The sequence below is a fragment of the Pseudonaja textilis genome, chromosome 2, assembly GCF_049901715.1.
Source record: "Pseudonaja textilis isolate UNSWEBS1 chromosome 2, rPseTex1.2, whole genome shotgun sequence".
NCBI classification, from domain to species: Eukaryota; Metazoa; Chordata; class Lepidosauria; order Squamata; family Elapidae; genus Pseudonaja; species Pseudonaja textilis.
In genome coordinates, this window is record NC_141991.1 from 14,234,322 (window position 1) to 14,247,198 (window position 12,877).

Sequence of the window (12,877 nt, forward strand, 5' to 3'; positions counted from 1 at the left end):
GCTCTCAGGCTGGAATCAGGGAAGTTTGTTAAAGGAATGGCCCAGGCAGAAAGCTGCAGAGGAGTCTAATAAGAGCAGGAACGAATGGGGGGGACACTGCTGCCTAGCAACAAGAAAATAACAAGGTAGTTAGAAGGATTCAGCTTAGAGGATGCTAGCTAAGGCACATAGACATACACTTTGGTAACTTACTATAATAATAAAATACACACCCCTTTTGATAAGAAAGCTTATTAGTATAAAATATGCAATTTATGAAGGAGGAGGAGAAAAGAAACTCATGTCTGAGAACCAATGAGTGATTCTTAGGGTGTTAACTTCCTGGATCTTAAGTGTGTAAAATTTCTATTTGTATGTGGTTAGGGGTCTCAGCTTTTTTTTAGCTCCTGAGATCTTTTTGCTAAAGTATTTCAATTAAATAATTCAATTGGAGGCTAAAACAAATGAAGAACGGTTGCAGGAACTGGGTATGTCCCGTCTAATGAAAAGAAGGATTAGGGAAGACATGATGATAGCAATCTTGCAATATCTCAGGGGCTGCCACAAAGATCTCCAAAACAGAACCTGCTGTCTGGTTCTGATTGGCTTCTGAGCCAGGCTAAACCCAGTTTGCCGAAAACAGAGGAAGCAAGTAAAGTGATCAAGGATTGACAGGAAGGCCAAGGATCTGGATGCTCTCCAACCGCAACGATTCCTCCTGGATGATTCCTACCTGGTATTCCCGGAAAGCCTCCTCCGCAGGGATCACCTGGTGGCCCCTGTGCTCTTTGGATCGGTCGCAGACCAAGCAGATGAGGGTCTCGTGGTGCTTACAAAAGAGCTTGAGGGGCTCCCGGTACTTCGGGCAGAAGCTCCCCCCTTCCTCGCCCGGATGACGGCTGCATCCCCTGGCCACTTCCACCATGCGCGCCAGCTGCTGGTTGGGGAGGACGCTGCGGGGCGCGAAGGTCTGTCTGCACTCGGGACAGGAAGCCTCCGATTCCGACGTCCCCCAACTGCGGGTCAGGCAGCCCCGGCAGAAGTTGTGGCCGCACTCCGGGATGAGCACGGGGTCCTGGAAAAGGTCCAGGCAAATGGAGCAGATGGCTTCTTCCAGCAAACCCTGCAAGGAGGCTCCGGCTGCCATCGCCCCTTCCAAAAGGAAAGAGAAAACTCTTTTCGCGCCTTTCCCTCCAAATCAGGTGACTCCCAGGCGGGAATCCGAAGTGAATTGGTGCTCCTGCGTTTGCCTTCGCTGGCTTCGTAAAGAACTGCAGTATTTTAAAAAGAACACATTGGAGAGGAGGAAAAATTCACGGGACGGAGCCCCGATCTATTATTATTAGCCCAACCAGCTCGTTAAAGGGGAAATACTTTTTACTGAAAAGGAAACATCCCTGGGATGAACCCAGATTAATTCCAATTGATCCCAGCATCTTGTTAAAGAGGAAGGTTTTAAAAACTGGGGAGAAGCCAACATTTGCTCCCCCCGATCAATTATAGATCCAAACATTCTGCTAAAGGAGAGGTGGGATACTCTCTGTAGTGCCGCCTTGTCCGGGGCTGTTGAACCAGCCTACCATACTGTTACACAGCATGCAAAGACACTTTCTATTGTGGACCGATAGAAAGAGGTCGTCAGCAGTTGTTCCACCTGATTTTTTCCAAAGACTCTAAGGAAATGGAGTCCCAGTGGAGCCTTCCTAACCACCAGGGAGGTGTTGTTTTTCCAGGTGAGGTCTTGACTAATAAGCACTCCCAAGAATTTGAAAGAGGAAACCCTCCCCACACAGCCCCCCCTTGATATACAGTGGGGCAGGTTCCTCTCTCTGCTTCCGGAAATCCAGCACCATCCATCTTAATGATCTCGTCCTGTGATGGCATCTTCTCATTTTTCCAGTTTTTAGCAAATACAATCCTAGCCGCTGTTAATACTTTTACAATCAGGTATTTCAACTATTTACTATATATTTCAGGTAAAATTCCCAATAAAAACATCTGGTTTCAAGTCTATATGCTTATTTGTCATTTTTTTCCAGCCACGTGTGGATTTTAGTCCAATATTTTTTAGCATCCAGACATGTCCACCACATATGTTAATATGAGCCAGGTGTCTGATGACATTTCCAGCATTTTTCGGATTTATTTATTTATTTATTGTAAGTTTTATTTGAGTTTTCACAAAAAGAAAAGAAATACAAGTAAAACATCATTTTTAAAAGCAGCATAATCCCGGGTTATATTTCTTTGTACAGACACAAATTCAAGTTCATGCTCATTTTTATACTCCATTCCATATCCTATTAGTATTCTACATTTTCTACATAGCTTCTCCCCTCTTAACTTTCTTAATTTTATTTTATTTATTTCATCTCAATTCAAATCATTGTACTTATATTCTTTGTCTGTCCTGTTTCAACTATCTACTATCCTTTCTCATTAAACAGAATTTCTCCTGTAATCACTGATTGGAGTATGACGCCTTTATATCTTTCCCCTAAAATTATAACACTTAATAAAATACATAACTTCCATTCGGATTCTGCTTGGCACATTCTAAAACTACACATTGTATTCTTGAAAAAAGAAATATATATATATATGTATAATATAATTAAACAACAATCCATTCCAATTAAATTCTATCCTTAATATTAATATTCATTTAGATCTTAACATTTTGCACATTACTTTTCAAGTAAATATCATACTTCTATGGGAACAATAATAAACTTTCCATAGTTGATTCCCCCCCGCCTTCACTTATATTTTATAAAACATTGACTAATTAAAATGTTCCCGTTCCTTCCTAATTCAATTTTCTCATTTATTTTATTTCATTTATTTTATTCACAAACATTTCCCCAAACCACACCAACTACTTTATCCCCTTTTTAAATCATATGTTGTTTCCAATTTTCTAAAATTATTTCTATTACAAATATAACAATACAATCTTATGTACCTTCACAGAATCCCTTTTTCAGATTTTCACCCATTATCTCTAAATAGGTCCTGTTTTATTACATCTTGCTCCAAACCTTTGTAACTTCTCTTCCTTTCCTTCTCCCCTCTCTTCTTCTCTCTCCCCTTTTTACCGCCCTATTTCTCCACCTCCATTTCCCTCTTCTGTATTCCCCTTTTCTGTTGCTTTCCAACATTATATCCACTTTTCAAATTATTTTTCTCTTCTTTGGCTGTTTTTTTAGGTCTTAAATTCTCCATTCTCTTTCCCCCATTTCCCTTTTCTTCCCCACATAGAGTTACTTGTTCATTAAAGATGGCTTCTTCTTTGTCCCAGTCTTCTTGTTTTGCAATCTTTTCTTGTTGTTTCTCATAGTTGCAGATCTCCATTTCTAAGAATTGAAAAACGAAGGCAAAAGAGCCCTTCCCTTCTTCTTTGTATTTTTTAAGTTTCATTTTCAATTCATCCAGAAGTGATGCCATTGTAAAAAAATTTAAACAACCACCCAATTGATTTTAGTCATTCAAGTATAATAACCAAAAGGCCAAAAGTCACCAGACAGTCCAAATACACACAGCTGTTCCTTTTTATACTTTCTTTTTTTTCCACTTTCTCTTCCTGGGGTTACTATTAAGTTGCAATCTCAGTTAAAATGTATCTTTTAGAAATCTTGTTGAAGTTTTACTTTAGATTCTTTTGAAATCCAGGCAGTCTCCTCCCTCCAGATCCTGCCCTTATTCTTTTTCTCTCCCTTCCTGCTTATAAAAGAAAGTTTTTAATGTCCAGAAATCTTTATTGTCCCTTTGGCATTTAGTTATATTTTCAGCTTAATTGCCTATTGATGCCAAAGCGGATTTTTCAGATTTCTTATTCCGGTCTCTTAATTGTCAACGTAAGGAAGGAAAGAGAAGAAAAAAAAACCTTTCCCTTTTTACTTTCTCTTGCTGCTTCCGACCTTCTTTGGGAGCGATGTTATCTTTTGTAAAATTTAAATTCCAGGGTATCTTAATTGTTGTTTTTTCAACTTAACCCAGTCAGCCAAAACTTTCACTTCTTATCTTCCTCCTGCACTTTCTTTTCCGGTTGAGTTCTTCTTTGAGGCGGCCATTTCTGACTGCCGCCCCTACTGCCTTCGGGAAAGGGAGTTTGGCCAGCTGAGGAGGAGAGATGTGGCTCTCCTCGACCCTGCTGGCAGTCTCCCCCTTCTTCACCACCTCTACAGGGTGGCTTAGCCCCGAAGCCAGCTGGCTCGGGGCACTCCAGTGGCGAGCCCAGGCCGAAACCGTGCACGATCGTGGATTCCTGTCTGTCGCCGAAGCCCTTCAAACCGGAAGTTCCATTTTTTGGATTTATTCTTGAACATTCTTGCTATTCTTGTCAGGGAAAGTGCCACCTGTAAAACATCTTATACAAATTTTCTTTATATGCTGTTGACATTGCCCCTGCCCCTTCTCCAGCCCCCAGCAGCTGCCCCTCTGCCCCTTCTCCAGCCCCCTGCAGCAAGGGGGTGAGATACCAGCACACTGCTGGGGTCCAAGCAAGAGTGAAGGAACCTTCCCCAACCCAACTAAGGGTCAATTCAGTGACCAATCAGGATTACAGATGTGACCACATGACATGAACTATATTTCCTAGGATGCCTTGACTACATTTACCATGATGCATTCCGTTATAGGGACAGCTCACAATTCCTAACTAACTATCCCAAATCCCATTAACTCTAAACCGTCTGGACAACACACAAATAGTTGTCCAATCTCTTCTTAAAATCCTCCTGTTAGAGCAATGATGGCCAAACAAATCCAGTCAGGGTTTTGCTGGCTTTAAAAAGGCTTTGTCAGACCAGCCACAACTTCACAGAAACAATCCTTGGTTCCATCTGTTGAGAAAGGTATATAGTTATTTTTTTCCAAAAATTTTATTAATTTTTAAAAAACAAACATATACAAACAAAACACAAAACATGAAAAACATAAAACATCTTTTTTGAAAGCAGCTTGATCCCGGGTTACATCTCTTCGTACAGACATAAATTCAAGTTCATGCTCACTTTTATATACCATTCCATATCTTATTACCATTCTACATTTTTTATATAGCTTCTCCCCTCTTTTCACTCTCTTAATTCTATTTTATTTATTTCATTTTAATTTAAATCATTATACTTATATCCTTTGTCCTGTTTCAGCTGTCTATTATCTTTTCTCATTAACACAAAATTTGTCCTGTTATCAGTGATTGGAGTATGACGTCTTTATATCTTTCCCCTAAATTTAACACTTAATATAATACATAACTTTCATTCGGATTCTACTTAGTACATTCTAAAGCTATTTTAAGAAAAGAAAAAATTATAAATATATAATATAAATATATAGTATAATTAAAACAACAATCCATACCAATTGAACTCTATTATTAAAATTAATATTCATTTAAATCTTAAACATTTTACACATTCCTTTTCAAATAGGTATGATGCTTCTATGGGAACAGTTATAAATTTTACGTAGTTACTTCCCTCCCATTTCACTTATATTTTAAAACATTATGTAATTAAAATATTCCCATTCCTTCTTAAATCAATTCTCTCATATTTCATTTCATTTATTTTGTTCAAGAAAAAAAAAGTTTCACTGAATTACACTGAATATTTTAACCCATTTTATAATCATGTTTTTCCAATTTTCTAACATTATTTCTAATTCAAATACAACAATAGTCTTATGTACCTTTGCAGAATCTCATTTTTAGTTATATTTTACCCATTATCTCTAAATAAATCCTGTTTCTTTACATCTTGTTTCAAACCTTTGTAGCTTCTCTTCCCATCCTTCCTCCCTTGCTTCTTCATTCTGCCCTTTTTACCCCCTTGTCTCTCCATCTCTATTTCCCTCTTCTGTATTCCTCTTTTCTGTTGCATTCTAACATTATATCCACTTCTCACCTTATTTTTCGCTTTTTGGGTTGTTTTTTAGGTCTTAAATTCTCCATTCTCTTTCCCCCCCCCTTTCCCCTTTCTTCCCCAGATAAAGTTACTTGTTCATTAAAGATGGCTTCTTCTTTGTCCCAATCTTCTTGTTCTTGTAGTTTCTCATATGTGGAAATCGCCATTTCTAAAAAATGAAAAACAGATCCAAAAGAGCCCTTCCCTTCTTGTTCCTCTTCTTTATATTTTTTTGAATTCCATTTTCAGTTCATCCACAAGTGATGCCATTGTAAAAAAAAATTTAAACAACCACCCAAGTGTTTTTAATCATTGAAATATAATTTCCCAAAGTCCCAGAGTCACCAAGCAGTCCAAATTCACACAAGCTGTTTCATTTAACACTTTCTTCTTTTTTCACATTCTCTTCCTGGGGCTACAATTTAGTTACAAAGTTCCAATTAAAATGTATCTTTTAGAAGTCTTGTTACAATTTAACTTTAGATTCTTTTAAAATTCCAAGCAGTCTCCTCCAGCCAGATCTTACTCTTATTCTTTTCCTCTCCCTTCCCACTTACAGCAAGAAAAAGTTTTTTCAGTGATCAGAAATCTTTATTATCCCCTTGGCTTTAATTTTCCAGTTTAATTACCTGCTGATGCCAAAGCGGGTTTTTCCGATTTCTCGTTCATCTGCTATCACCGTAAGGAAGGAGAGTGAGAAAAAACAAACTTTCCCTTTTCACTTTCATTCGCTGCTTCCGGATCTTCTTTGGGAGTGATGTATCCTTTTTTAAAATTTAAATTCCAGGGTATCTTGAATGTTGCTTCTTATCCAGGTCAGCCAAAACTTTCACTTCTTAGCTTCCTCCTGCACATTCTTTTCCGGATGAGTGCTTCTTTGTGGTGGCCATTTCTGACCGCCGCTCTACCACCTTCGGAAAAGGGAGTTAAGCCATCTGGGGAGGGGAGGTGCGGCTTCTCTCAAGCCCTGCCGGGTCTCCCCTATCTTCAGTCACCTCTACGGGGTGACTTAGCCCCGAAGCCGGGTGGCTCGGGGCACTCCAGCAGCGAGCGCAAGCAGAAACCGTGCACAATTATGGATTCCTGCTGCTGCCGAAGCCCTACAAACTGGAAGACCTCTAGAAAGGTATATAGTTTTATTAGAGATCAAATGTACTGCAGTAGTGCAAAGCCAGAACTAAGAATTGCACACCCAAATCCCCTAGGTTCAACTTTTTCCTCCCTTAACTGTCTCTCATTGTCTGCCCCCATGGTTCAGGCAAAGATAACAGATAATCAGAGTTGGTAGGGACCTTATAGATCAGGGGTCCCCAACCACCGGTCCCTGGACTGGTATCAGTCTGTGGATCATTTTTTACCGGGCCGCAAAGCTTGGGCGCGCCATCTTGTTTCGACAGCGCTTCCGGGTTTTCGGTTGCTTCCAGGTTTTTGGTTGGAAAGTGCTTCCGATTTTTCAGTTGGAAAGTGGCGTTTGGGTGCTCGCGCCTTAGTTTCGTCGAAGGGGGGGTCGGCTCTGAATGACAAGCCATCCCGATGGCGGTGGAGTCTCACGTTACTCAGGTACCGGTCCGTGGAAGAATAAATGTGAAACCGGTCCCTGGTTCGAAAAAGGTTGGGGGCCACTGTTATAGATCATCTAGTCCAACCCCCCCGCCCAAGATGTTTTCCTAATGGTCAGTTTGAGCTTTGGTATGCAACTCTCTCCTTCTAGCCATGTGACCTTGAGGCAGCATCTCCAGGACATACAGCCCTTACTTTCATCTCCCCAAGAATTCCCCCCTTCATTCTCTCTCCCCACAGTTCATGGCAGTATATCACCGCCTAACAGCGAAGCACAAGCAAGCATAAGATGGCAGCTGATAGGCTTAGTTAGAATGATTTTGTTAATACAGATCAGTTTGCCATCTACATCATGGGTAAAAATCTGTGAAATAGACAAGGCACTTGTACAACAAAAACCCTAATAAATACCACTTACTTAGTGACAACATCCAACACTAAGAGTTCAAAGAATGTGAACGAACTGGATTTTTCTTAACTCCTGGATTCAGAAGGGGAAGAAATTGACTAACATTTTTGCCCCTTATCTCTCAACAACTAGAGGGTCATAAAGATGATTGCTATGTGTTTTCATTCTGTTTTTTGAGGAACTGGGAAGATATGGCAGTGCAAGAAATCAAGATATGAGGACCAGCTATTCATCCATCCATCTATCTATCTATCTATCTATCTATCTATCTATCTATCTATCTATCTATCTATCTATCTATCTATCTATCTATCTATCTATCCATCCATCCATCCATCCATCCATCCATCCATCCATCCATCCATCCATCCATCCATCCAATAGCTGATCCTCATATCTTGATTTCTTACACTGCCATATATATATAACGTATATATGTGTGTGTGTGTGTGTGTGTGTGTGTGTGTCTATATATGGTATTCAGCTTTGTTCGGATATTTTCCCACGACATTATAGTTGTGCTTTTAATGTTGTAGCAATGTTTCAGCAGAATCTCATCAGGCTTCTGTTCGAACATTATACAGAAGCCTGATGATGGCAGATGAGATTCTGCCGAAACGTTGCTACAACTTAAAAGCACAACTATAATGACGTGGGAAAATACTCGAACCATGCTGAATACCATGCATGTAGGTACCCGTGAAAATTTAAGAAATATATATATATATATATATGTAGATTTTCACGGGTACAGGTATGTAGGTCTAGGTGTGTTCGGGTCTTTTCCTGTGTAAGATTAAGAGTATCTTGGCAACGTTTTGGTGAGGTCCCATTCACCATCCTCAGGCTGGTGCTTTCTGCTTTGTGCCAGTGCAAGCAGTGTGTGATCGGAGTTGCTGTCTCTCTATAAATACTGGTGGGGAGGGGGCTGGTGTGCTGGACTGGTTGGCTGGGCTGCTGCTTCTTGTTTGGTTCATGGAGTTGATGTTGGTATAATGGGCTGTGTGATGGCCTTGTGAGTTTTGTTGTAGAGAAATCACAGCACAAGACCAAGGATACCACAGCAATAAAACTCACAAGGTCATCAAACAATCCATTACCCAAGCCGTTACAACACAGGCTAATGGAAGAGAGATCAAAACACAAACGACCCAGGAGATCACAACGCAGGACCCAGGATACCATAACGAAAGAACTCACAAGGCCATCACACAACCCATTACCCAAGCTGTTAAAACACAGGAGGCTAATGGAAAAAAGATCACTACAAAACAAATGACCCGAGATTGCACAAGATCCAGGATATCTCCACAACAAAACTCACAAGGCCATCACACAGCCCATTATACCAACATCAACTCCATCAACCAAACAAGAGGCAGCAGTGCAGCCAACCAGCCCAGTACACCAGCCCCCCCGCTCCCCCCAGTATTTATAGAGAGACAGCAGCTCCGATCACACACTGCTTGCACTGGCACAAAGCAGAAAGCACCAGCCTGAGGATGGTGAATGTGACCTCACCAAAACGTCGCCAAGATACTCTTAATCTTACATGGGAAAAGACCCAAACACACCGAGACCTACATACCTGTACCCGTGAAAAACTATGAAAACAAATTATATATATATATGTTATGTCTCCTCTTGGAAATTCAAACGAACAAACAGAAAGCAGCCATTTCACAATCAAATCAAACTGAAGGAAATAACAAGATAACGGCTGGCAGAAACTGTTAGGACTCCCCTTCGAAATTCAAACAAACAGAGAGCTCTTTGCAGTAACGTCCTCATTCAAAATAGTCATTTTGTTCCTGGCGAAAGGCACCAGCTCAGCTATGTCGTTTTATACCCATTAAGGCAACGTGCTAATTAACTGGCTTGCCCTTCAGATTAACGTTTCCTGGTTCTGACGTCAATCCACAATCTAACAGTCATCAGAGTCAAAACTCCCAACAGGACCGATCCTTCCAATCACAACATACATACATACATACATACATACATATATATATATATATGGATCTTTGGTTGTTCGGGTTTTCTCCCGCGTAAGATTCGAAGTATCTAGGTAACGTTTCGATGAAGTCTCATTCATCATCTTCAGGCTTCTGTCTCCGGCTCTGTGCTTCTCAGAGTGATGTGAGATTGCAGCTGCTTCTTCCTTTTAACTGCTAGTGGGGGTGGGACTTGATTGGGTGGGGGCTTGGCTGTGTTCTGATTGGGTGGGGGTGTGTTCTCATTGGTAGGGGGTTTGGCGGTGTTCTGATTGGTTGGGGGGTTGGCCGTGTTCTGATTGGTTGGAGGCGTGTTCTGTTCAGGTGGGGGCTTGGTTGTGCCAATGAGAACACATCCCCACTGCTTCCAACTGAATTCCAACTGAAATTCCACACCAACACAGCAGCCACCAAACGCATCCTAAAAAGAACAGAATTGGCCCTAATCAGAAATGAACTTCACACAAAAAGGTTTCTCCTAGACCAAATCAACAAAGATCTCCTCACACTCCACCTGAAACTCAGCAACAAGATTCACCCCCTACTTTGGGACAAATCCAAACAACTTGCTGTCTGGAGAGCCAAAACACAGACCTCCCTCAAGACAGACACACACACCAACAAACTCAGGAAACTACAACAACACCAGAAACCAACTCCTCCCCCCCCCACAGCCACACATGAAACAAACAGTGCACAACATCTCAGACAAGATCCTCACTGAAGCTGAAACCAAGGTCCTTTCAAAAGGATTCAACTTTGCTGTCACCCCCAAACACATCCCCACAGAAACCATCATATGTGGAGTTGAAACCAGCCTGACCAAAACCAACTCTGACGATGCTAACAAAATCAGACTCGAAATCACCAACATCCTCTGCACTAACAAACCACCCAAAAGCAACTTATCCAAAGAAGAACAAACTGCACTACTTAACCTGAAAGAAGACACCAGCATAATAATCCTACCAGCAGACAAAGGCAACGCGACAGTGGTTATGAACACATCTGACTACCAAACCAAGTTAACCAACCTACTCCAAGACCCCACATACAAACCCCTAAAGACAGACCCCACCACCTACCTAGAAAAAACTACCAAATCCAAAATAAAAGCTTCCCCCATCAGTGAAGAAATCCAGCAAAGAATCATACCTAGAGAGAAATCATCCAGATGCCCTAAGCTTTATGGTCTCCCCAAGATACACAAAGAAGGAACCCCACTCAGACCAATAGTCAGCTCCATAGGCTCACCTCTACAAAACCTGGCCAAATTTCTCGCCAAACAACTACAACCCTATGCAGAATCCATCAACTCACATGTAAGAAACTCATTCCAGTTCATCGAAATCATAAAGAAACAAAACTTACAACCCAGCGACCTACTAGTAAGCTTCGATGTCATATCCCTCTTCACCCAAGTACCAATAAAAGAAGCCTTGACAGCCATCCAAAACAAATACAACCCTCCCAAGCACATCCTAGATCTGACCAACCACTGCCTATCCAATACATACTTCACCTACAATGGACAAAAATACAAACAAATAGAAGGAGCACCCATGGGATCATCCCTCTCACCTGTCATCGCAAACCTCTACATGGAACACTTTGAAACACAAGCTCTAGAAAAATACGACCACAAACCCAAACTCTGGCTCAGATACGTAGATGACACCTTCATAATCTGGCCACATGGGAAAGAAAAACTGAACAACTTCCTCACACACCTCAACAGCCTACACCCCAAGATACAATTCACCATGGAAACAGAAACCAACAATCAACTTCCCTTCCTAGATGTCTTGGTATACAAAAGATCCAATGGCTCCCTAGGACACACCATCTACCAGAAGAAAACACATACAAACCGCTATCTACATGCACTCTCACACCACCACCCAGCACAGATCAATTCCGTAGCCAAGACACTCATCTCCAGAACAAAATGCTTAGCCGATGAACAACACCAAAAAGCCGAACTACACACCCTCACCAACGTACTTACAGCCAATGGATTCCAAAGACACAAGATTACCCACCTAATCCAAAAAGAAACCCCAACCAAAATCCAAGACAGAGAACAAGAAAACGGCAAAGCCCTCCTCCCATATATAAAAGGCACTACAGACAGAATCAGCAAGATCCTCCAAAAACACAACATTAAAACAGCATTCTGCACAAACAGAAAAATATCCACCATCCTAAGAAACCCCAAAGACAGAGTCGAATTAGAAAACCAAGGAGTATACGAAATCCCCTGCACTGCCTGCCCTGCCACATACATTGGACAGACTAACAGAAGAATAAGTGCACGCATTGAAGAACATAAGAACTCAATCAAAAAAGAAGAAACGACCTCTTCCCTGGTCCAACACCTCAAAGCCACAGGACATAAAATTAACTTTAAAAATACCAGAACTATTGCCAAAACCGAACACTTCAACAGCAGAATAATTAGAGAAGCCATAGAAATAGAAAAACGCCCACACAGCATGAACAAACGAGATGACACCTCCCGCCTCCCAGCCATTTGGAAACTCGCCCTCATGAACAGATGAATACCTGCAACCTCATCACTGCCCACTCCAAACCCCTCCGAACCATACATGAAGCAAGCCGACACCAACTATGGAGATGCAGCGCGACCTCGAACTCGAAGCTGGGCAGCAGGAAATCCAGCCAATCAGAACACGGCCAACCCCCCAACCAATCAAAACACAGCCAGGCCCCCCACCAATGAGAAGACACCCCCACCCAATCAGAACACAGCCAAGCCCCCACCCATTCAAGTCCCACCCCCACTGACAGTTAGAAAGAAAAAAGCAGCTGTAACCTCACATCACTCTGAAAAGCAAGAGCCAAAGACAGAGGCCTGATGATGATGAATGAGACTTCATCGAAACGTTGCCTAGATACTTTGAATCTTACGTGGGAGAAAACCCGAACAACCAAAGATCCATATATATATATATATATATGTATGTATGTATGTATGTATGTATGTATGTATGTATATGTAT

General features: G+C 41.4%; 1 protein-coding gene across 2 annotated transcripts in view; it reads right to left on the minus strand.

Moving 5' to 3' along the window:
* LOC113450089 (E3 ubiquitin-protein ligase TRIM39-like) overlaps window positions 1–1,212 on the minus strand; it is a 58,206-nt gene extending 56,994 nt beyond the window's left edge. The window contains exon 1 of one of the 2 annotated variants that reach the window (XM_087928530.1): window positions 713–1,212. In XM_087928530.1, coding sequence (XP_087784656.1) covers window positions 713–1,126 — 414 coding nt within the window. In that variant the 5' untranslated portion in view covers window positions 1,127–1,212. The remainder of the gene's footprint in view (window positions 1–712) is intronic. The other variant, XM_087928529.1, reaches the window with a different exon arrangement.
* Window positions 1,213–12,877: the final 11,665 nt, after the last annotated feature.